A 22,084-nucleotide genomic window follows, 5' to 3' on the forward strand; every position below is an offset into this window, starting at 1 on the left:
TGATTAAATTTTGAAGGTGAAACGTTGTGTAACTGCACCAAACATTTATTTCAGTGCTACAACTGCATCTAATAAATAAAATATATTTTTAATCCAAACTGAAGATGGAACTATCTGATGACTTGGATTTTGCATTCATGTAGTACAGGGGCAGGGTTTAGGCTGTAATTATTCAAGGCAGTTTCAAAGAATGAGGAGCTGTTAGTAAGTTGGATAGAAAATGAGCATCAGTCGCTAGCAATAGAACAATGCACATCTTTCTTCTGCAGACAGAATCACAGAGTTTAAATTCATTGAGGATCTTTAGAAATTATCTTCCTAAATATCAGATGCCTACAAGTTTGTCCCAAATGCCCTTCTGTTTACTTAATATTTTTCTATTAAAGATCAACCTCTAACATAGAAATGTTGTTTAATGTACAAATCCAGATTCATTTGGTATTTATAAAAAATAAATATTAAAAATTTATGCTAGGTACTCTAGCATTTCTAAAGGACTATTATCCTTGGACCTAGAATTTTACAAAGAAATTGAATTAAGTTGGATTCAACTTCCAAAAAATACCTACTTTGTCAAAACAAGAATAAAAATAGAAGACATGCAGCAAATGAGGGGGAATATTTCTCAAGGATGAAAAGCCAAAATCTCCCTTACATCAAATTCTTTGATAGAGTTGATCAGAAAACACGTCCATAAGAACAGTCTATCCCGCAAACACTTCTACCTACTACCTTTACAATTTCCATCTGAAATATGAGAAAATAAATCACAGTTTTACTAATATTATCTGCCTTACAAAGGGCAAAATGCAGCCTGTCCTGTCACACGATACTGGTAACTGAATACAGAGATCAAACACAGACATGCTGGAAGTTTCACAAGTCCCACAGATTATCTGTTTCCATCCTTATAGATGCCTGAGCGTCTCCTTATAAAGAAGGAATGTAGTCTCGTTTTTACATTGTACAGATACAGAACAGACACAACAAAACAAGTCCTTCAATTTTCTTGGTTTTAAATATCAATGCATGCCTGATCTTAAAGGCAAGCTCAACATTTATGTCTTGTCTTGGTGATGAAGTTCATGAATTTATAATGAGAGCAGAACAACTCTGCCACTGATTAAATGTCAAAAAAGGTTTTATTGTCAAATATACTGTAAATACAGAAGATATACAACAAAGACTATTAATTGCAGATAGCTCTGTACAGCTCAAAAAATGCACATGATCTAAACAGGAAATGTTGATTTTCATAGTTTCAACTATCACTTTTAATTTACCTTCAGAATCTACCTTCAATCAACCATTATAGCATGAAATGGCCTTTATAACTATAAAATGACCAAACTCTGCTGAATGAAATGCCTCATATTCAAGGGCAGATGGAGCCTATACCATGAACATGCATAGCATTATTAATCCATCTACCCAACACTCTGGATCTTTATTAAAATTTATTTAAACTTTAAGCCAGAGGAGTGTAATGAGAACTGACCAGGGACCTAGAAATTTATCAGGTTGAGGCAGAACAAGAACAAACAGAACAAGAAGCAACAAGGATAAGTCTGTAACAAGGAAGACTTAATATTTATAAAAACGGCCACGATTGGTAATCCTATGAAGTTTCTGAAATAAAGCTGGACAGCCACCTCTGTCAGACACAATGCTGGCAGAACGCTTGCTTCACTGGGAAAGTGGCTAAGGAAACAAGCCTGAAAGTCCTGTTTTCCTGTGGCATTGAACACTGCAAACTGCAATACACACCTCGGATCCAGGGGCAGCATCAAACTGCATGGTGGAACAGCCCGTTATGAATTCACCCTGCCACAGCTAAGCTGCACCTACCACCTGAGCTGGATCTTCATGCCACAACATAGCCTACCACACAAGCCTAGTTGCACAGCCCAGAATCCTACACAGGATCTCCTCGTCAGCTACAGGAACGGTTCAAGGAAAGCCCTACCTATTCTGCTCTTCAGAAACATCGCAGTTAGAAGAGACAGAACCATTCTAAAATCATTAGGTGCATGCTTGCTGTGCTTTCAGTGATCTAATTAATATAAATGATGCTCTTAAAAAAGTAAGAATAAGAATTTAGTTTGGAAAAAAGATATTGCAACCATAGAAGTTAAAGATTGCCAACATGCTCTGGTGACAAAAGTACATTTATTAGTGGTCAGACAAAACATTGTTTGTCTTCCATAATTATAACTACGATGGTCTGATAAATTGCTGCTGATTGTACACAGTGAGAGGGTTGGTGTGGTTTTTGTTTGGTTGGTTTTGGTGTTTTTTTATTGTGGTAGTTTTCTGTTGTGTTTTTCTTTTTTTTTTTTTTTTTTCTTAAAAGAGCTAGAAGCACAGACTACCCACCTGTATCTATTTTTAATTTGGTAATGTGTGTACTTGCTAAAATTCTACCAAAATGTCACTCACAGCTTTAGATTCCACCTTTTTTTAAACAGAATATGGAGCAGAAAGCATAACCTATTATGCAAAACTGTCATATGCTTACTTTTAAAATCACAGAAATAAATGCATTATCCCAATTTCCTTATGAATAAAGACTTTAATAAAGGAAAACAAAACTTGAATATAACTATTTAAAATAGCCAAGGTATTCTATAAAAAGTAATAAGGTTTTGATCTGTGTATGTCTTGTTCACCCATACTCCAGAACTAAGGAATGCCTCTCACTTTATGGGTAAAGGCAGAATTACTTGAGACCACTGTGACTTCTGTCTCATCAAATTCACAAATCAGCTAGACATTTAAACAGCACCAACTGTTGCAAGTAAAACTGCTAACGAATCTCAGCTGCAAAAATGTCAGTTCAGGGCACTCTGCAAAAATCTAGTGCTGAATCCTTAACTGAAAAAAAAAATTAAAAAATGTTTTTGGACTCTATCTTTCGAGTACGAAAATATTCCAAATGATCACATTTCTTACCTCAAATATAAATTAAATGTATGTTAGGGGATTATTTTTTTTTATCTGATTAAAATTGTAATTCATGAGACTCCTGCTGTTGGCAGCTGCATCACTATCAATGACATCCTTTGGGGGACTCTCAGCATGTGGCCTGCATCAAAGGTAATATCCCAGTTTTCATCCTAACTTACACATGCCTTAACAAGAATAAGAATGTTCCAGACTTTAAAATGTAATTAAAATATTAAAGTACTTTTTATTGTTAAAATATCATTGATGTGAGATTGTAGTTCAGTCTCTAATATCAATAAGGGTAACTATCATCAGCATTTATTCTTCCTATAATAGTGGAATTCTTTACATATTGGATTCTTTGCATCCTTATTTACTGAAACTGAAAGTTAAAATGGAAAATAAACTGGAAATTAGAATGCATTGAGTAAGCATATTAACAAACCATAGCATTAAAACAAGTATGTTACATTGTGCAAAATGATAGACAAGATATTACTGAAAGAGTACATACAAGGACCTCCAACTCTCCAATAAAATTAAAAAATGTGTCTGACATATGGTACTTTATTGTTTGGTAGTGCTACAGAAAACCTGAGAAACAGGCACACTTCGCATTTTTGGCCTCCAAAATTACCCGAATTCAGCTGATCACCAGTTGATAGTTCCTGCTCTCAGGGCCAGTTTTAGTTTTATCCATCAATGATTTACAAAATGCATTTCAGAGAGGTAGATCTGGAACCATGTTTTTCTTTTTCCTTCCCTTTCCCAGAAAGTCCTGCAGATGCCTCCTCACCCTAAGCCTGCCCACAGAGAGAACAGCTCTGCTTCGAAGGGCGGGATGGATCTCTTCACAACAGCCTGTCCTTCGGCACACACGGGGACCTCCTAAGATGTCTGAACTGGAATGTTTTATCCTTTTAAAGTGCAGTGCATCCTGTCTGTATTGGTCTCAATATAAATTTCTAATGGAAGTCCCAAACTTGGTACATTTGCTTGGTTAAGCGTTGCTCCCCACAGTGCTATGGAAGTTCCTTTGCCTTGCAGAGAAACGAGATCTTGTCATAACAAGAGCCACTTCAACAACCTGCTTTCCTTCTGCAGGTTGATATTAACGACAAATACCTTCCACTACTAACAAATGTGAAAATTATAACCAAGGAAAAAATGTGGCCTTGACTCTAGAGTGGCCAAAATGATTTATGACATCTTCACCTAGTGAAGAAGACTAATGCTCTGGAGAGAGTGAGAGAGCTTGGGCTGCACTCACATGTTCTGTGCCCACTCCTAATTACTTCATCTGTGACTGTAAAAGTGTTTTAACAGACAAAATTAATTATTTTGAATAATCCTTCTGAAATATGATATGCATTTTAATTGTATGCACCCTGTCATTAATTAAAGTTTTTTACCTTTTGGTGCATTAATTCAAAGATTGTATCAGTGACAAAGCAACAATTATAACAAGATTGTTTACCAAAATTAAAAACGAAGTGAAAAGGTTAATGTACTCTTGTGATATACTTAAAGTAATGCTAAAATGTTTTCATTTGAGTTTTTACTAGAAATTATTTTTCCACTCTTTAAAATCAATCTCTTTGTTCCAGGAACACATTTCCTGTCAATAAAATGAAAAATGATATAGATTTAGGAGGATAGTGGTCTCAGCGTAGCATCTCTCATATTATTATTCCAGTATCATCTGTTACAAAGTAAGACCAATTCCCACATCTAATTACAAACAGGATTTCAGAGTCATTAAACAAAATACATTTCCATTAGTGCTGCTGTAAGAAGATAGGGGAAAAAATGAAGATTAGTTCATGCTGCACCTCTGTTTTTCAAGCTTTGAAGATTTAGACCTCTGCACTCTGAGACTATAAATTTGTAAAGGATCTGAAAGGTGACAGACATGTGAAAGCTCTCAATTCCATGCAGTTTGGCCATAACATTTGCATTTTGTCATTAGTTTATCTTTTGCTGCACTTAGTTCCGATCACAGATATGGCAGGAATCTAGAGAGGTTACGCTGTGTGCAGCCAGAGGTATTTTATTTAGGGTTAGGAAGCTTTTTGAATAGATAGGAATCTTGATTTCTATATTAAGTTTGTTCCAGCAAAACTTAAAAACCATTGTAAGTCATTCTGTCTTTATAGAAGAGAAAAAAAAAAAGTACTTTATGCTCTGAATAAAAGGAACAGCAGTTCTTAGGCTTCAAATAAGATAGCAGCCAAAATATACAGAGAAAGCAGACTGTGTGATAGGTTCAACTGTTGAAATATAAGCTTACAAGTATATATATTCCCCATTCATAACCATTTAGCAACATCTACTTGTAATGCATCTATGGAAAATATACCCTTGAGAATTACCCACTCAAAAAGCATTCACACAACCCAGAGCTTAGACATTCAGTAAGAACTTTTCTAAAAAGAAGCCTACAAAATACCAAAATTTGCTTGAACTTTAGGATGGTTTACATTAGCTGATTCAGTTAAAAGTTTATATAAATATCAATTACTTTTATCATGTGTAAAGTTATATTTAAGTTATATTTATTTATATATGTAATATAATATATATTTATATAAATATAATATATATATATTATATATATTATATACATATTTATATATTTAAGTTATATTTATTATTTTTAAAACTACAGCCAGAATTACTTCACATTTCTCAGAGTTGGGTGTCAGTCAATCTAAAGATATAAATATTAGCTGATGAATCGGCATTTGTATGAATTATATATATCTATTATGAAGTATTTAAATTTAATTTTAAATGGATAAGAATACTCTTTTAGAAGTCAGTTAAAGTAGTCATATGCATTCTATATGTAACTGCTTAAGAATATATCTGAAGCAGGACCTTAAATCAGTCTGCAAACAAGAAACAAATTCATTTTTGCACTCCACTGAAACTGTGGTTCGTTAAAGCCTCCTAAAATTCTTGATATGAAATCCCATCCAGTGGTGGGGAGCAGAAGCTATCCACTGATATTCACACTCCCCAATCCAAGCTGCCCCCTCCCTCCCCAAAACAAAACAAAACAAAACAAAACAAAACAAAACAAAAAAATCTGAAATCTTTCTCTTGCCAAAGAAATAGATGTGCATTTTTTTTCCAATCTTCACATACAGAGACTAGGGGCTCAGGATAGCTAAGAGGGCTCATGAAAGTGGCACCATTAGGAGGAAATGGAATAGAACACAGCAAAATACGAACAAGGTACAATTGAACCCAGAAAACAGGTTATCACTTCCCAACTAATGTTGAGGAGCTGTATCTTAAAACAGAAAACAGCACAACTAGCTTTTCCTCCAGAGTTATCAGTCTCCGGCTCCAGGAAGGTTCCACTCAGATTTCGTGCTGGGAATTAATTGCTCTGTACCAGTCAGCAGCCACGGGCATTTTCTGACAAGCACCAAATTGGTAAAGCTTTTCAAGCCCTCAGTATTATGTCAACATTTGAGCTCCTTCACTCCATTTTCACTGGAAAAGAAAGCTTACAACTTCTTAAATACCATTTGCAAGTGAGTTCAGGAAACTTCAAGAAACTTATACCTCCAAACCAGCGTGTGGATGAGCAACCTGAAAGCCACCTGGTTTCATTGATATGTGAATTTTACTTCAAATATTATGGCCTCGGGACAAACATTTAGGCAGAGCTTGTCTCCACGGCCAGTCACCTATGGGGCCATACATGCCGTAATTAGATAGAGAAGCCTCACCCCCATGTCAGCCTGGCATGTGCCAAGAGCTAGCCCCGAACAATGCTGTGTTCAGGGGCTTTACAAGGTGTTCGCACAAGTGTGGAGGTCCTGCTGCAACCTCCAGCCTCCCCCAGAGAAACATCCCCGAGCAGTGAGCTGAACAGGAGCCGTGATGTGCTTTGTGCTCCCTCCTGATCTTCGGGAGAGCTCCTGAGCTGCCTCAGCACGGCACTGAGCACCACTGCCCATCTCCCAGCCTGCTCCCAGCAGCTGTGTAATGACACATGCCACACCACAAGCCATTCTCACATGCATTTTAAGGAAAAAGGAACATCAAGAATGTCATTCCCTCTCCTACCTACCCTACCCATGCCAGTGCTCAACCCATTGGTGATCAATGGCTGGGGACTGGCAGCTCACTTCACCGCTCAGGACTAGGCAGAACCGTCGGGTTGCTACGTGCTATTCCCAATGTCCAGCACAAGAAACAAGCATCCTCACACTTCACACAAAGCAGGTATGTGTCTAAAGAAATAGCACGGATGTCTCCATTTGTAGGATGAAATGGTTTAATATATCTGCCGCGTCTGGAGTTGAATAGCTTTTGGATGAGAAGATATAGAAAACAAAGTGTATTAACTCTTGTTTATTTCAAAGCCGTGTATACTCCTCCTGGCAAAAGGGCAATTAAAGAAAATGAAATGTGTGCTTGACAAGCTTTTCATCTGATTCTAAAAATATTAATAGTAGTTTTGACTGGTTATATTTTTAAAATGGCATGAACGTTTTGTGTTCTTTAAATAAAATGATCATCTTTGAAACAATAGCTCTCTGCTCATGTTACACAAACGATACTTGCTTTAACAACAGGAAAAATGACTTTATGAAGTCTGCACGGCAGTCAAGGATTAAAAAATCTGTTCTCTGGTCTTGTCATTTTTACTCTTACAATAAAATAACAGCCTCGGCATCCTGCTTTTTAGAATAAAAGACCTACCTCTTTTGACTTTTCAAGCACTTGAAAATTTTAAAAGAGGAAAACTAAAAAAATGCTGACCGTGTAATAGCTGGGTATTCATGGTGGGTGGAGAACATGAAAGGTTACAATATGGATCTGTGCCTACGCGTTTCTTTTCAACTTGAGCAGCATCCTCCTGCTTCTGCTAACTCGGCAATCATACAGCTGACAGATTTCTGGGTTTTCTAAATAATGCATGGGATTTTCTTTTAACATGTCAGTGCAAAAGTATCAATTCTGCCCCTGTGTCGTTTGTGATGCTGATTTTCCTTGACAGCATTCCATTAAACCAATGAGTTTTTTCCCTCCTGATGGTTCCTTAAATATTCCTCTGAGTGATGTATTTGTGGTTTTTTAAACAGATTGTGAAGGATGTTTGCATTTATGAGAAAACTGCATGGCAGGTACTGAAGGGAAAAAGGATAAAAAGATAACACTTTTTTTTTTCTATGAAGAGTTTTTTCTCTGATCCTCATATGCCAAAAGCTAGGGTGTTTTTCCTTTCCTTTCTGCCTAACTTAGCTCCTTGTCTGAAAATTAAGCAACAACACTCTACATACAGAATAACATTTTGACTTCCTAAGGAAATACCGCTGAAACACTTAGTACTGTTTGATATCTCTCTTGGGAAAGCAAAACACATTTATTAAATCATGCATGTTAACTCCAAAAGCCAACACAAGGAAACAACTGCTTTATTCTTTGCATTGAGGTTTTGTACAAACACATACTGTCACGGATTACTTTGCACCGATTCTTCTTTGCTTATGCAACTGGGTAACAGTGTTGAAGGATGTTCAGGTAATATCACCAATACTGTACTTTGCAATCTCTCTTTCATATAACTGTTCTACCGCACACTTGTACAAATTACCTGTGACCATGATATTAAAAAAAAAAAAAAAAAAAAAGAGCCCTGCTCTGATTTCAAGTTTCAAATTTCCCCAGGCAATTACGTGCTCATTTCCAGAATCCACTTCACCTAATATTAGTACTGCATGATGATGAAACAGATGATCTTTATAAACACTTTTGTGCAACCAGACAGGTTTTGTTTTGTTCATCTTATTTCTGTAGAACAACAATATTGATCGCGTGGCTGGGCTTTGAGCAATCTGCAGACATATCCAGCATATCTGGCTTCAGCAGCCAGCTTCGGACTCTTGATCTCACTCATTTTCCAAGAAGGAATACGAAAGCCACACCACTCTGGCATGTATTATCAAGCAGGCTTCACAGCACGACTTGCCTTAGCTATGGCAATCCCCTGGCCTCAAGGCAGTCTCCAGCTGCGCCGTGAGTGCCATCAGCAGACTGTCTCACCTCTGAGGACTTACACGGAGTAACCAGAAAAGAGGAACAGGATTATGAATGAGTTATGGCCACCGGGAATTTGAGATTTCAGAGGGAATCTTCAAATCTTCCAGAGACCTGACTACCTCCATGACCCCAACTACAGGGCCCTCTCAGTTCAGCTTTTTTTCACAGAGTCTACATGGAGACAGAGAGAGACGCCCAGCCATGAGGAACAGCTACCACAGATCAGCTGGACTGCGGGGCCACAGAACCTACAGTGCCGGATTAAACATGAGATTGTTTCAGCTGCCTGAGAAGTTTGTTTCAACACTTCATATGATGAGTAGGAAGGTGCAAAAAATCTCTCTCTTCTGAAGAGAGAGGGGAAGGAGGACATTAATGTTCAAATGTCTAACAAGGTTCTTCCCAGCCCTGAACTAATGAATTAGTTCAAATAAAAAAACAAGGAAACGTATTATTTTCAAGGTACATTTTTTCATAGTTTCTGTGTTGTATCTTGCAGCGCTTTTTTGTTTGTTTGTTTTGTTTTAAATCACTTATTTGCAGTACTAACCTCCAGTAATCAGTAATCAAGATTACTGCAATATCAGAAAAGGAGGTAGGACCTGATGGCAAAATCATACCAGATGGACTAGAAGCAAAAATGTAGCACATTTACTCCGCACTTCTTTAGACACTCTTCTAAGATCCAGTTCCACACCTGTATCTGCCAGAGCGCAATACAATAGCTGAAGGATTGCAGTCAGTGAACCTGAGTTAGAGTTCAGATTTTAAATTGATAGCTTGAATTCTGGTTTCAGATACAGAAAATCTTTTTTCAGATACAGAAAATATCCATCATATGCACACAAAGAGAGAATGAAACTGCCAAGTGACATTCTAGGCATTATTAAAGAAACACATTCAAAATGATCTCATACTGACTTCAACAGATACAGATGGGGATTGAAATGAATATGACAAGAAGTTCTCACCACTTTTTGATTATACTAATGACCTGTATACAATGACACACTTCTGAAATATCAGGCAATGAAGTTTCAGTACTTATTACTAAACAATTAGATTGTTTATCAAAAAAAAAAAAAAAAAAAAAAAAAACACTGGCAAAACAGACTATTCCACTCATCTATCAGACTATTGGAAAGAGGAGGTAGGCACACATCCTGAAGTGAAATATTTAGCGCTGCTTTATCTTACTCTCTCCAAAGAAAGTCAATGTGTAACTTTGAGGTAAAAAAAAAAAAAAAAACAAAAATCTTTACAGTTGCTTTTTAAAGTAAACCCACAACCCCTGAAGTCTTTGTTACAGTAAAAAGAAAAAAAAAAAAAAAAAGCAAAGCAAAGGTACCCTGCTCTGTATAACTATATTTCTGATTTGACAGCTACAATTATAATCATTCAGACATCTATTTCCCACAAACTCTCCACAACCATAACCTTTAGTGATTAATTATAAAGTTCCAGGAGCAACAGTACACAGACTAATTTCCTAAAACAATAAAAGACAGAATTTCTCATTTGGAGCTAAATGAAACACGAACAGGTTGTTATTCATGCTGAAATCTAGATGCAGAGTCATGTTGCAGCCATTACAGAAGCTATTAAACACAACCTCAAATCAAAGAAACTGTAGGTCTCTCTCCTAAAATAAAATGTTTTCCTCACTTATGAGGCTTCTGACTCCTTTGTTCTGTTTCTTTTTGCCTCTTCTTAGTAACAAAAATTTCAAAATTCAATTTTCTTTCTCATTCTGCATTCCCATTTTGTTTTTAATAGTCATTTAAACTGTAACAGTCTAGAGCAAAACAAACATTTGGTAAAGCTTTCATGCACACAGAATTACCAGGCTGTTCTCTTCACAATGAATCAAAGTTTTGAAGTGTATATCAACTTCTAAACACAATGCCGACTCTCTTCAGGTCCTACCTTATTCTCCAATGAGTTTCTACAGTGAATATTTGGTAATTCCTCAGTTATTTTGTACAGTGAAATAAGATGATTTTAGTTAAGCTGTACATCTATTTATTTATGGTTTTCCTTTTTGACAAGTCCTGCTGTACATGCTTAGTGTAAATCTTTTTAAAAAAAAAAAAAAACCTTCCGAAGAAAGAGATAAACTAAGCATCATAAAATACATCCTACTGCATTGCAGATAATAAAAAATGGGAAAATGATAATAAGTATATTAGTAGTAGTCCTTTTTGTTAAGGACTTATTTCTTCTCCTGCAAGCAATATTGGGACTTGATCCAGAGAATCTGCTCTTGGTATTTTTACTGAATTAGGCAATGAAAAAGGTAAAGAATGGGAAAAGATCTTTACATAACTGATATCATATCTATATCCTTGGGTCCCAATGTAACTTCAGTTAAAGTCAGTGGGAATTTTTCCAAATATTTAAATTGGTATTGAGTCAGTTCTGTAACTCATTGAATTGCTAAACTGCAGAGAACTTGAATTTAATATGCATGCTCTTGGTGTATTTTAGAAAGGCTGGCATGATACTCCCCATAAAACCTGTCAATGTACCTAAAATAATATTATTACTGTACTGCAGACTCTCCCCATAATAAGAAAACAAATTTTGCCATAACAGAAAACACACCAAAAACCATGAACATTGAAATTCGCGAGCTTTGTACAGCAGCTTTAAAAAACCTTCATACTAATTCTGCATCTTTTCCATTTGAAGCCTCCCTACTTTTCGGTAGGAATTTTATCTTCTTCAGTCATAATTCTTAGCATTCATTGAAACTTCATAATTCCTTTTGAACTATACACAAACTACAAGAGTAATAAGAACTAAATATGCTTTTTCAGTGTTATTTTTCTGAATTCAATATGCACTAATTGATTAGGGTCTGAGAGGTGAATAAGAAATACGTATTCTACATAATAGAAAGCTGGGGAAGGGTTTAATGCATGAATTAGAAGCCAGATTTCTTCAATACAGATGAGTACACAAAATTAGCAAAAGGCAATACCACTTTTGGAAAGACTGCTTTGTGCATAATTTGTCATGAATTCAAAGTTATTCCTTTAGAAAATGAGTCTAAGACCTCCCAGCTGCTGCTTTATTGGTCTAATAAATTACCATTTTGATGGTACAATGCATATACACTATACACCATCCAACCAAGCAAACTGTTCGAGTGCCTTCGTCTTTAGAGACACATGTGTGATTTCAGATATGTGTGAATGCCGATGGGAGATCTGAATGCAATGAGGGATCAGACAATGCCTCTGTTGTTGAATCGGTAATGAAAACAAAGGATGTGTGCAAGTTTCCAAAATACAAAGAGTGTTTTGTAGAATTGTTTGTGTCAAAAAGAGCAAGTCCAGCTGAACCTGCCCTTATTGTAATAGGTATCCAGCAGCTTCCTGTCACAAAACAGCTCTATCTTATTCAAGGTTCTCTACACTATCCAAGTAAAATCTCTTCTATTCACCTGAAAAGGACATGAGAATAAAAAAGAAAACACCCTCTTCAAAAGATCCCTTTCTGACTTAAACTTTGAACCTTATTCTTGTGGAGCTGGGCCTCAGGGAGCATAGTTCAAGTCCAAGCTAATATTTCTAACAGCATAGACTGAACTTGTGTTTGGTGTCAGCGCCTTCTTTCCAAGGTCACTCAAGCCAGGTAGGCCGTAACAAATGTTTATCATGACTCCTTCATAGCTGTAGCTGCAAATATCCATTCAAGGAAAGAACAAAATGCAGAAAAGCCAGAAAGCTCATAATTTAGCATTTCCTACTTCACCTTCCTCCAGTGAACTGTGGTGACTCACACTCAGCTCCAACAACCTGATATTTTGGAAACTTTCCATAATTTACAGGAAAACACTAGACTCAACTGTATTATTGCCAAAAGAGAAACATTTTGTTACTACAAATATACTCAGAGAATGGTTTAAAATGCCTGTATCCTTACCCAGCAATCTCTCCCCACTATTATTTCAAAAAACTAATGAAGATGGCTGTTAGGAGGAAAATTGGAGGAATAGGAGCAGTGATTTTGATTTGATACTGGCAGAGGAAAGTTTACAAAATAAAAGAACACAAGAATTTGAGATAGATTTTGATTTTGTTTCCAATGGATAAGAACAGGTTAGACCTCCCCTACAGTTCACGTGCACAGGATTACTTACCTGCATTAGAGTTGAGTTCTTCATTTTCTGATTCTGTTCCATTTTGACTTCCACTTCCATGGAGGCTATTCATTGCCATTAGTTTCATTTTCTGTAACTTCATAGCTTCTGCCATGGCAGCTGCTGTCAGTCCTGGAAAAATAAAAATAAATAAAATGCCTTATACCATGATACAAGAACAACAACAAGACAATTCCTTTTATTAAGTCACAATTTCAATACAGATTCTTATTGTATAGTGTTATCGTGAACATTATTTTCAAGTCATTTGTGTTTCTCTTTCTTTTTTCACATGTATAGTGTAAAGAAATATTTATTTAATGTTATTCCTTTTGATTATACTTTTAAGTATCATTTCCTGTCACTTTGATCACTTTGTCACTTTGATCACTGTCTGTTTGACTTAGCTGATAAAAATTTCCAAGTATACTAGTAAGATACAGTATTTCTTAATTTCAACAGCTGGAAGCCAATTAATGTGGACTAAAATCAATGTTGTACTATTCTATACAAAAATATTTTTCTGAAGTTTTTTGACTCAGATTAATATTATTGCTACTAGAAAATACGACACTGGAAATGCTACAAAAGTACAATATAGGTAATTGCAAACCCAATCCCACCTTAAAGAGACCATTAGCACCACCACAAATATACAGAATTAATAGGGGTAGTGGTAGGAGATTTTCAAGTGACTAAAAACCAATTAACTTCCAATAGTAAAAGAGAAGGAGTACAGTTAGGTTATAGGCTACCATCATCATTACCATGTAATTGTTTTTCTTCTTTTTTTTTTTTTTTTTATTTAGATTTCCCCATATCTTTATTTCATGACAGTAAACTTTTCAAATTTCATCATTTTGAATTGGTCAATTAAGAGATCAAATGTTCTTCCAGACAGTATCAAATTACTTTTAGTCTGGGCAAGATGTCCCTGAAAATCTGTTATCTGAAGATCATCTGTCCCACAGAAAAATACAGGGGAAAAAGACATGTAACCCCCAAAGATCTTTACAAGTATAATTGTTTATTCATTCAGTTATGGATTAAACAGGTTTTACTATCTTCCTCTCAGTAAATAATGACTTGCTTTTTCATTTCCTACAAAGGAAGCTAAATGCTTCATATCAGCTATCTTGTAATTGACTGTGCGATAGGTCCACAAACACACTGAATTGCATTTACCAAAAAACATAATTTTTTTGGTTGGTAGTGCATGTTGTATTTACCCACGAACATATATATCAAAACAGAATTAAATAATCTGCTATTTATGAAAAGTATTGCTCAGACATTAGATACTGATTAAAGTGAACTAATAATTTTCATATCCTCGACCGCCACACATCCATAAATGAAAATATTTTATTTTAAAAGCTACTATGAATTTGACATTTAGATTAGCTGTGCTGCTGCTATAATAGGCTTCACAAAAGTTCTCATTATTTTAATATGACTTAAGTGAGCAAGCAATCAAGACTCCAAATGCATGGGGGGGAGGTGTATGTATCATCATACATGGCTACAGCAATCCTGTAAACTTCAGTGAAGATGTCCCTCATTAATATCAGTACGTTGGAGATGATAGGTTATGAGATGGAAGTAATACAAGCCATCCAGTCCTTCTGTCCTCCTCCTTCTATCTCGGCTAAGAGTCTCCACATTCACACTCATAACCTGAAGTTGCACACTCCTGTAATCCAAAAGCCCTAGTGCCAGATCTGATACATGTAAGTATTACCTACACTACCTATGCATTCATTTCACTGTTCGGTCACTGATACATTCAAAATTATATTGATTTCATTTCTAGTATGCACTACCTACAAACATACAAAAGCAGAGTCCAGAAAACGTCAACAATTTCGTTTCCTAGATCATTTGAGCCCTCACTTCATGCAGAGAATTGCCATACCTGAACAGTATTCACTTTTTTCTTTAAAAATATTTTTTTTTGAACACCCTTTGAAGTTCTTTTGCAAATGCTACAGGATTCTTATCAGGCAAGTATCAAACCCTGATGTTTAAACTTCTGTTTTTACAAATTCTCTGATGGACACCACTTACATTTAATCCATCAAAGAAATAATACATCTTAAATGATAAAACTGTTGACACTTTCAGAAGAAGATGAAATAGTCTATAAGCTTTTCCACCTTTTTTCTAGTGAAAGGAAGTGGGATGGATCTTTGAGTGGTTTTTGAATTATTTTCAGGAAGTTCAGGAAACAAGTATCATTACAAGTCTTCTGACAAATTTACAGTTTTCAGGATTTCAAGGAGCCTGCACTACTTGCATGCCCTACCTGTACTTTTGCTCCTTATCCCAATTCCAAGTTTTGAGGTACAGCCACCACCAAAGCATTTTCAGAACTTATACCCACTCACAGCCTGGTTTCTTTTCACTTTATACTTCTAATCCATTTGCAAAGAATTCACATTTATTTTAAAGGTTACAAAAATAAAGAGTCTGAACTTAGATTTTTTTTTCATTGTAACATTTTATCATTAATATGTGATATATATCCACACACGGATGAACCAACAGTCCAGTAAATATTTTCATCTGGGTCAGTGTTTATACAGATTCTCAAAACTGTAAGTCACAAAACTCTACTTAATTTAAATATAGAAATGAATACATAAACTATTCATAAGGACATAAACAGGGAACACAAAGTGATTTCAGGCCTTTAATACAGTGTCCAGTGAGAAGATATGGCAAAAAAATTATCCAGGGCCCTGTAGAAAAAAAAATTTCTTCTGAACATTTGTATCAGAAGCATAATGAAGACAGAAAGGGTAGTGAGGAACAAATGGAAAGGAATAAACACATTCCCAAAATCACCACAACGCTGCCTGCAGAAATTAAAAGTAATTATTGTCAGGCATTTTTGAGCTCCCTATCCAGACACAGCTGCCATAAGGACAAAAGCCAAAAAACAGTGATGTCTCAGAAATCTATGCTGTGCCATCTGCCACACCAAAGTCACTCTACTTCAGCATTAAAAGTTTAAAGAGTAAAGCGCAGTCCTAATGTACAGAGCATGACAGCCTGAAGATCCCAAGCAGGTGGGCATACAGTTAAAGCAGATATGGGTAATACTATCTCTAAGCTCGGTATCAGCAAAGTCTTTACACTACCATTCATTGTTCCCCAGTCTGTGTCATTTTGTGTTTGAATTGTGATATAGTAAAAGCCCCAGAATCTTACCGTATGAGGCACTAAAAGCACTGTACTAATTCTTCAACATTTCTGAAAGCTAATAAAACTGAGACTAAAGCAAATGGTTTCAGCAGTAAGGATGTACTACTGATTGAAAGGATGGAAGAAAACGTACAGCAAATCACCCATTGGCATAATCTTCAATTAAGACGACTGCTGAGACTAACGTTACTGAAGCTGCTATGTAATTTAACTATTAATAAAACCCCTTTCTATAATTGACTCAGCTCCTGCTAGCTGTGGCAGAGAGGGTTATTCTTCAACCGACTTATCTAAGGATCTACAAAGAACTGAAGAATCATTTCCATCCTGTTGGATGAATCATTATCAGCAGCAGAATCTCACTTAGAGTACCTCACTTTGAAAAATGGACCTGGAAACTGCTGCAATGTATACATCTATCCCTCTACTTTCACCTAAAAAAAGGATCACTACGAAAACTGACATGCTGGATTACATACTTCAAAGATTTCAGTTTTTTTCTCTCCATTTACACTTGAAATTTCTCTTCCTTTAGCTGTCTTCTCCCAGCTGTGATCAATCACTAAACACCCAGGAAATAAACTGTGTACCACTTATTGTCAAATACATACAGCTCCTACAATGCTAACAAAAAATAATAAAAAAACAACAACAAACACGAGTCTCACCGCAGTTGCAATGATTTGTTTTCAAACTTCCAGCAACCACGTGGCTGCTGGAGCTGCTCCTGCCAGCAGTGGCCCGCAGCCTGCCCACTGCCTTGGCCAAAGGGCAGCAGCTCCTTGAGGAGCTGGTGGGGATCTCAGAGACATCACCGCTGCTGCAGACATCTCAGAGCCACGTTCCTGGGTCAGCTCTCTATATATGAATCTTGATTACAACTGCATAACAGATTGTGATGGTGTGTGCTCAGGTACACCTGCATCGTGCATATGGCAAAACAACCAACTGCCATTAGTAATCTTCAGTCTGTAATTTCGGTTTTGTCAGGACACACTGTACTCTCCCTTTGACAAGTCTGCATAACTCTGCAGTACAACACATGAATTTAGCCCTGAAATAACCCTTCAAGGACATGCAAACCAGCAGAGTTTATGCTCTGGCTGCAATGAAGGAAGACTGCAATTGCATTCTGAGCTGGACTCGCTTTAGACAGCCTCTGCTCCTGAAGAGTGACTTCTTGGGGCACTGAGGGCATGCAGACCACAGGGGTTTCTCCATCCCTTCTCTGCATCCTATTAAAGCTAGTGGTTAATTGTTTACTCAAATACACAGGCACAAAGACTACTGAGGCTTATTCCTCCGTGAAGTCTCTGGAATTATTCTAGCAAAACCTCATTTTTCCTGCATGGCCTGAAGATCACAACTGCAAGGTCTTTTGCAGCCTTCCCCCAAGGCCAGCGTCCCGGTGCAGGGCAGCGCTGATCTCGCCCACACTCCTAGCACTGGGGGACAAGGGGACAGCGTCTCATGCCCTGAGTCAGCAGCACAATTTACCGATTAGCAAACATTTTCCTGCAGACATAAGAAACCAAAACTCAATTACATTCCTGCACTGATGTACCCAGGGTATCCTTCTTGTAAGTGAATCCTCCATGTTTAACTTACGTCCAGTCATTGAAAATTAGATTTTGGCGGTAAACACAAGGACTCGGAGCATTTTAACACGACCCTGGGTATCTGCTAATCTTGTACTCTAGCTACAAGATTTTCAGTCTATTTTTCAGTTCCCTAATTAGTTAGACGGTGCCCCTCCTTCATATTAGTTTGAAAGCTTTTCTGTCAAAACTGTGAACAAGTAAATTAACTAAAGGAGAACTATGAGTAATCAAATCTTGAGGTTTGCAATTAATTAAATGAAACGGTGAGTCAATGAACTGAAGAATGGTCTTATATTAAAACAAAACATTTAATTAAATTAACAGTCAACACACTGCAATTAATAATATCCAAAAGAAAAAATGAAAACCAGTTTAGCCTTGCCATATTATTTCCGTCTAACAGTCAAGCATTGTGCATCAGCTTGTTTGTTATTTGCATTCAAAGCTGCTATGGGTCAAATATGATGTGCTAAAACAGAAATAATGAAACATCTGGTAGTATGAAATGTTAATGTGAGATACCATATTGCAAACAGTGAAAACAATTTTGAAACATCCAATAAATTAGGCCTTTGAAGACTGAAAAGGATATGCTTTCTTTTCCACTTTCTTCAACAGGAAAATTAATAAACACATATAACGTACTTTACATTTTCAAAATGCTGGCAAGAATTTACTAATTAATTTGAACATTCATATTAGAAAGTAGAGGCTTCTCTATAGCTGAAATTAATTATTCTTAGTTAGTGATTACAAGAGGTAAAATGCAGCTACTAACACAAATGGCTGTTAAACCTGCCTTGAATAAGAACGTCAAAATGACCACTGTGTTAGGGCAGACTGAAGTCAGGTCCAAGCACACAAGTCTTCTTATGGCAGATTTTTTCCATTTCTGTAAACCGACTCAACAAGAAACTGTAGGAAGGTTTTAGCTCTAGCACACTGCTCTGTTTTCAATAGCTGTTCAAAGATATCCTGGCTACCATTTCAGATAGGTCATAATAATCCATCAATGTGAAACATTTGAGAGACTGTAAAGAAAGAACTTAGTGAGTAATTGGCCACTGCGGGCACAGGATGGGATTTCAGCATAAGCACTGCAGTGCAAAGCTTTATCATGGGCTAAGTTGTGTGACTATTCACCCTAGGCCCTGGGAGGACACTTTGGAGACCAGACCCAAATCCACGCTACAACCATTTGACATTGCCAAGCTGAAATGTAGTCAACAGCCAAGAAACATATTACAGCAGTTGAGTCTCTCTCATCTATTCTGATACCTGCAAGACTGTTGTTATGCTACAACAATATTTTAAAAATGTTTCTCTCTCTTATTTTGTAACAAAAAAGCCATGACAAACTACAGGAAAAATGATTTTTTGAGTAGAAAATTTAAAAGCAGTTATACAGAATATGCTGTTAGGTGCTCCAAGTGAAAAAGAAAATTAAGACTAATATTCTAAACCCATTCAGTTAATGAAACTTCAGAGAATATTGAAGATCATCCTCAGCAAAACATTTCAGACAACAGTGAAGATTTTTGACTGGCCTAATTTTTAAATTCAGACCATAAAGAAACTATGCTATGGCAAAAGAACATTACTGAGAGGAAAAAAAAACACACACACAATGCAAATATTATGCATATTTTTCAGGAATTAATCTTTCACATTCAGGCTCAGTGAATTTGCTTCTGCAATGAACTGTTACACAGGTTTTACTTGAGAGACATTATTCTTTGCCTCTGTGCAGCCCCTGCCTCTCCTCTACAGAGCTTCCACTTCTGCAGTAGATAGGTAGGGACAGACCTACCAACAGCTCTCTTAATCAAACAGCCATGTTTGATTCACCAACAGGTCAACTGATTCTCTATCACTAACCAGTTATGCTGGGTAAAAGATAGTATGTGATAATGTAATTTAAATACTTTGCCAAATGCTAAGGGGATCAGAGTTAGGGGTTGTACAAATGTTTAAGGTTTTTTGATGGCTTGATTTTGCAATCCTGATAATTTTTGATTAACACTTTGTGCTTGCTCACCTTATTTTAATTCTAAAATATAACCTCAGGTATAAATTCATGAGTATAAACAAGATTAAAACCTGTACACACCAAAATGCCCCTACCGCTCTAATGGAATGATCCAAATGGTTGTCGAATTTCACACATGTTTTGCAAACAGTCCTGAAACTTAGAAATTTGGATGTTCACTTTAAAATATAGTTTGCTCACCAGATGTTTTCATCCCAGGTCTGTAACAATCATGTGCCAATCCATTCAAAATTTTCATTCCAGCTCACTCATTTTCCCACAAAAGCAGTCACTGCCTCCGTTCTTTAGCATTCTTACCATAATTTCAACCTGCATAACTCCTTACAAAACTTACCCTCCCTGATACCCATCTAAAAGATGGGAAACATTTTTAACATGAACATCTTCAGTGTCTCCTTACCTGAGATATTCATAATGATCAAGGATATGAAACATGTGATGACCAAGGACCTGTCAGTTAGCTTTTCTAAACCCAAGGGACTCAAGTTTGAAATATATACCAAAATTAATTCCACATTATGGTTACGTGTGGTAATGTTCATAATGCCCAAACCTACATGAACACAACCATTTATGTTCAATACCTGTATATACTGCATATTTTACTGATGGCTTCATATCCTAAAAGGTAGCCTGTACCTCAAGACAAACCAAACTGCATCTTACATTATTGGAGGGAAACAGAAAAATCAGATCTAAAAAGAGCACTGAGAGGGATACATTATTTTTTTCCTTCATTCTAACAGCATGTCTCATGAGAATTGATTAATTTCGTGACATTTTCTGCTCTTTTTTACAATCTATGCCATGAGAATGATTTGTCAAGACTGTTAGGCGTAATACTTTTAGTGTGCTGCACTACTATGACCTTTACCTTCTTCTATATATTTGATTGACTGACCATCCCACTTTGATCTACAGGTTGCAGAACAAGTAAAAATACATGGGACAGATACATCAGCCACTGAATTATTGTTGAAAAGATAATGATCACATTATACAGGTAATGTGTATGCTCTTCTGTGAATAGTTAATGCAATTTTAGTGATGTCATTTAAAATTTTCAGCATAAAATGAAAACTCTTTCATTGTATACGTGGTATACTTAAAAACTGTGTTTTCATACATAAAAAGAGTGACAAATCCAAGCACCAGAACTTAGATTTCAGTCAGAAGACAAATTACACTAATGCTCATAATCATCCAAATTCTGACACTACCACTCTATGCTTTTCTTAACGCTGCCATAGACGAAAAAGTACAATTCCCTGAGATGAACACTTGAAAAATTAAAAAGGCCTTACAACCTGCACAGCAGGAATGCACCAGTAACTTCAGTAATTCTTTTGGTATGAAGAGAAATACAGATGGTGGCATGCACCGGCATCTGGACATTGCAGTACACTGTCACCTTGTGATATGCCGGATGACCAGTGTCGGATCTGTTTGGTTCAAATTCAGAACAATTCAGACTGCCCAACAGTGTGGAAAGCTCATGCACAAACTCCAGGAAAACAGTGTGGAAAGCTCCAGGGTACATAAACAGGTCTTAAGGACCACCTTCTTGTGGGCTTCAGAGCTCACTGAATTTCCCTTCAATTGAAGGACACAGGTATCCGTTTTAGAATACATTTGGGTTCACAAGAACCTAAAATAGTCATAAATAAGCTCCATCATAATAGCCCTCATGCTCACCAAAAGTTACATATTCTCTAACTTCACTATCCTCATTGAAGTCCATCATGGCACACACACTGCTGTCTGAAATTAGAATTAACTGTTAATAATTTTTTTTCTCCACCTTTATTCCTTTCCTCTTAAATCAATTTCTGTGGGTTTAAAGCACCTCTCCATAAGCGATAATGTTGGGGAAATTGCTGAAGTTTTTGGAGGTCCTTTCGGTTAAGTACCAAAATGTCTGAAAGCTTATCAGGAGTTGGCATAAATCTCTGGAGTTTGTAAAATTAATTGGGTTGGAAGGTCTTCTGAGAATAAGGATGTCTTTGTGAGTGATTTCAAGCTACTTCCTACTTGCAACTGCAAAATATTATACAAATATATATTTTTTTC

General features: G+C 36.5%; 1 protein-coding gene across 5 annotated transcripts in view; it reads right to left on the reverse strand.

Moving 5' to 3' along the window:
• The window catches only part of DACH2 (dachshund family transcription factor 2), a 354,632-nt gene that overhangs the window by 145,188 nt on the left and 187,360 nt on the right, over positions 1-22,084 (reverse strand). For all 5 annotated transcript variants that reach the window (XM_084293884.1, XM_084293882.1, XM_084293886.1 and 2 more), the window contains exon 3: positions 13,157-13,288. In XM_084293884.1, the coding sequence (XP_084150010.1) occupies positions 13,157-13,288 (132 nt within the window). The remainder of the gene's footprint in view (positions 1-13,156; positions 13,289-22,084) is intronic.

This window comes from Netta rufina (assembly GCF_964035555.1).
Source record: "Netta rufina genome assembly, chromosome: 12".
Classification (NCBI taxonomy): Eukaryota; Metazoa; Chordata; class Aves; order Anseriformes; family Anatidae; genus Netta; species Netta rufina.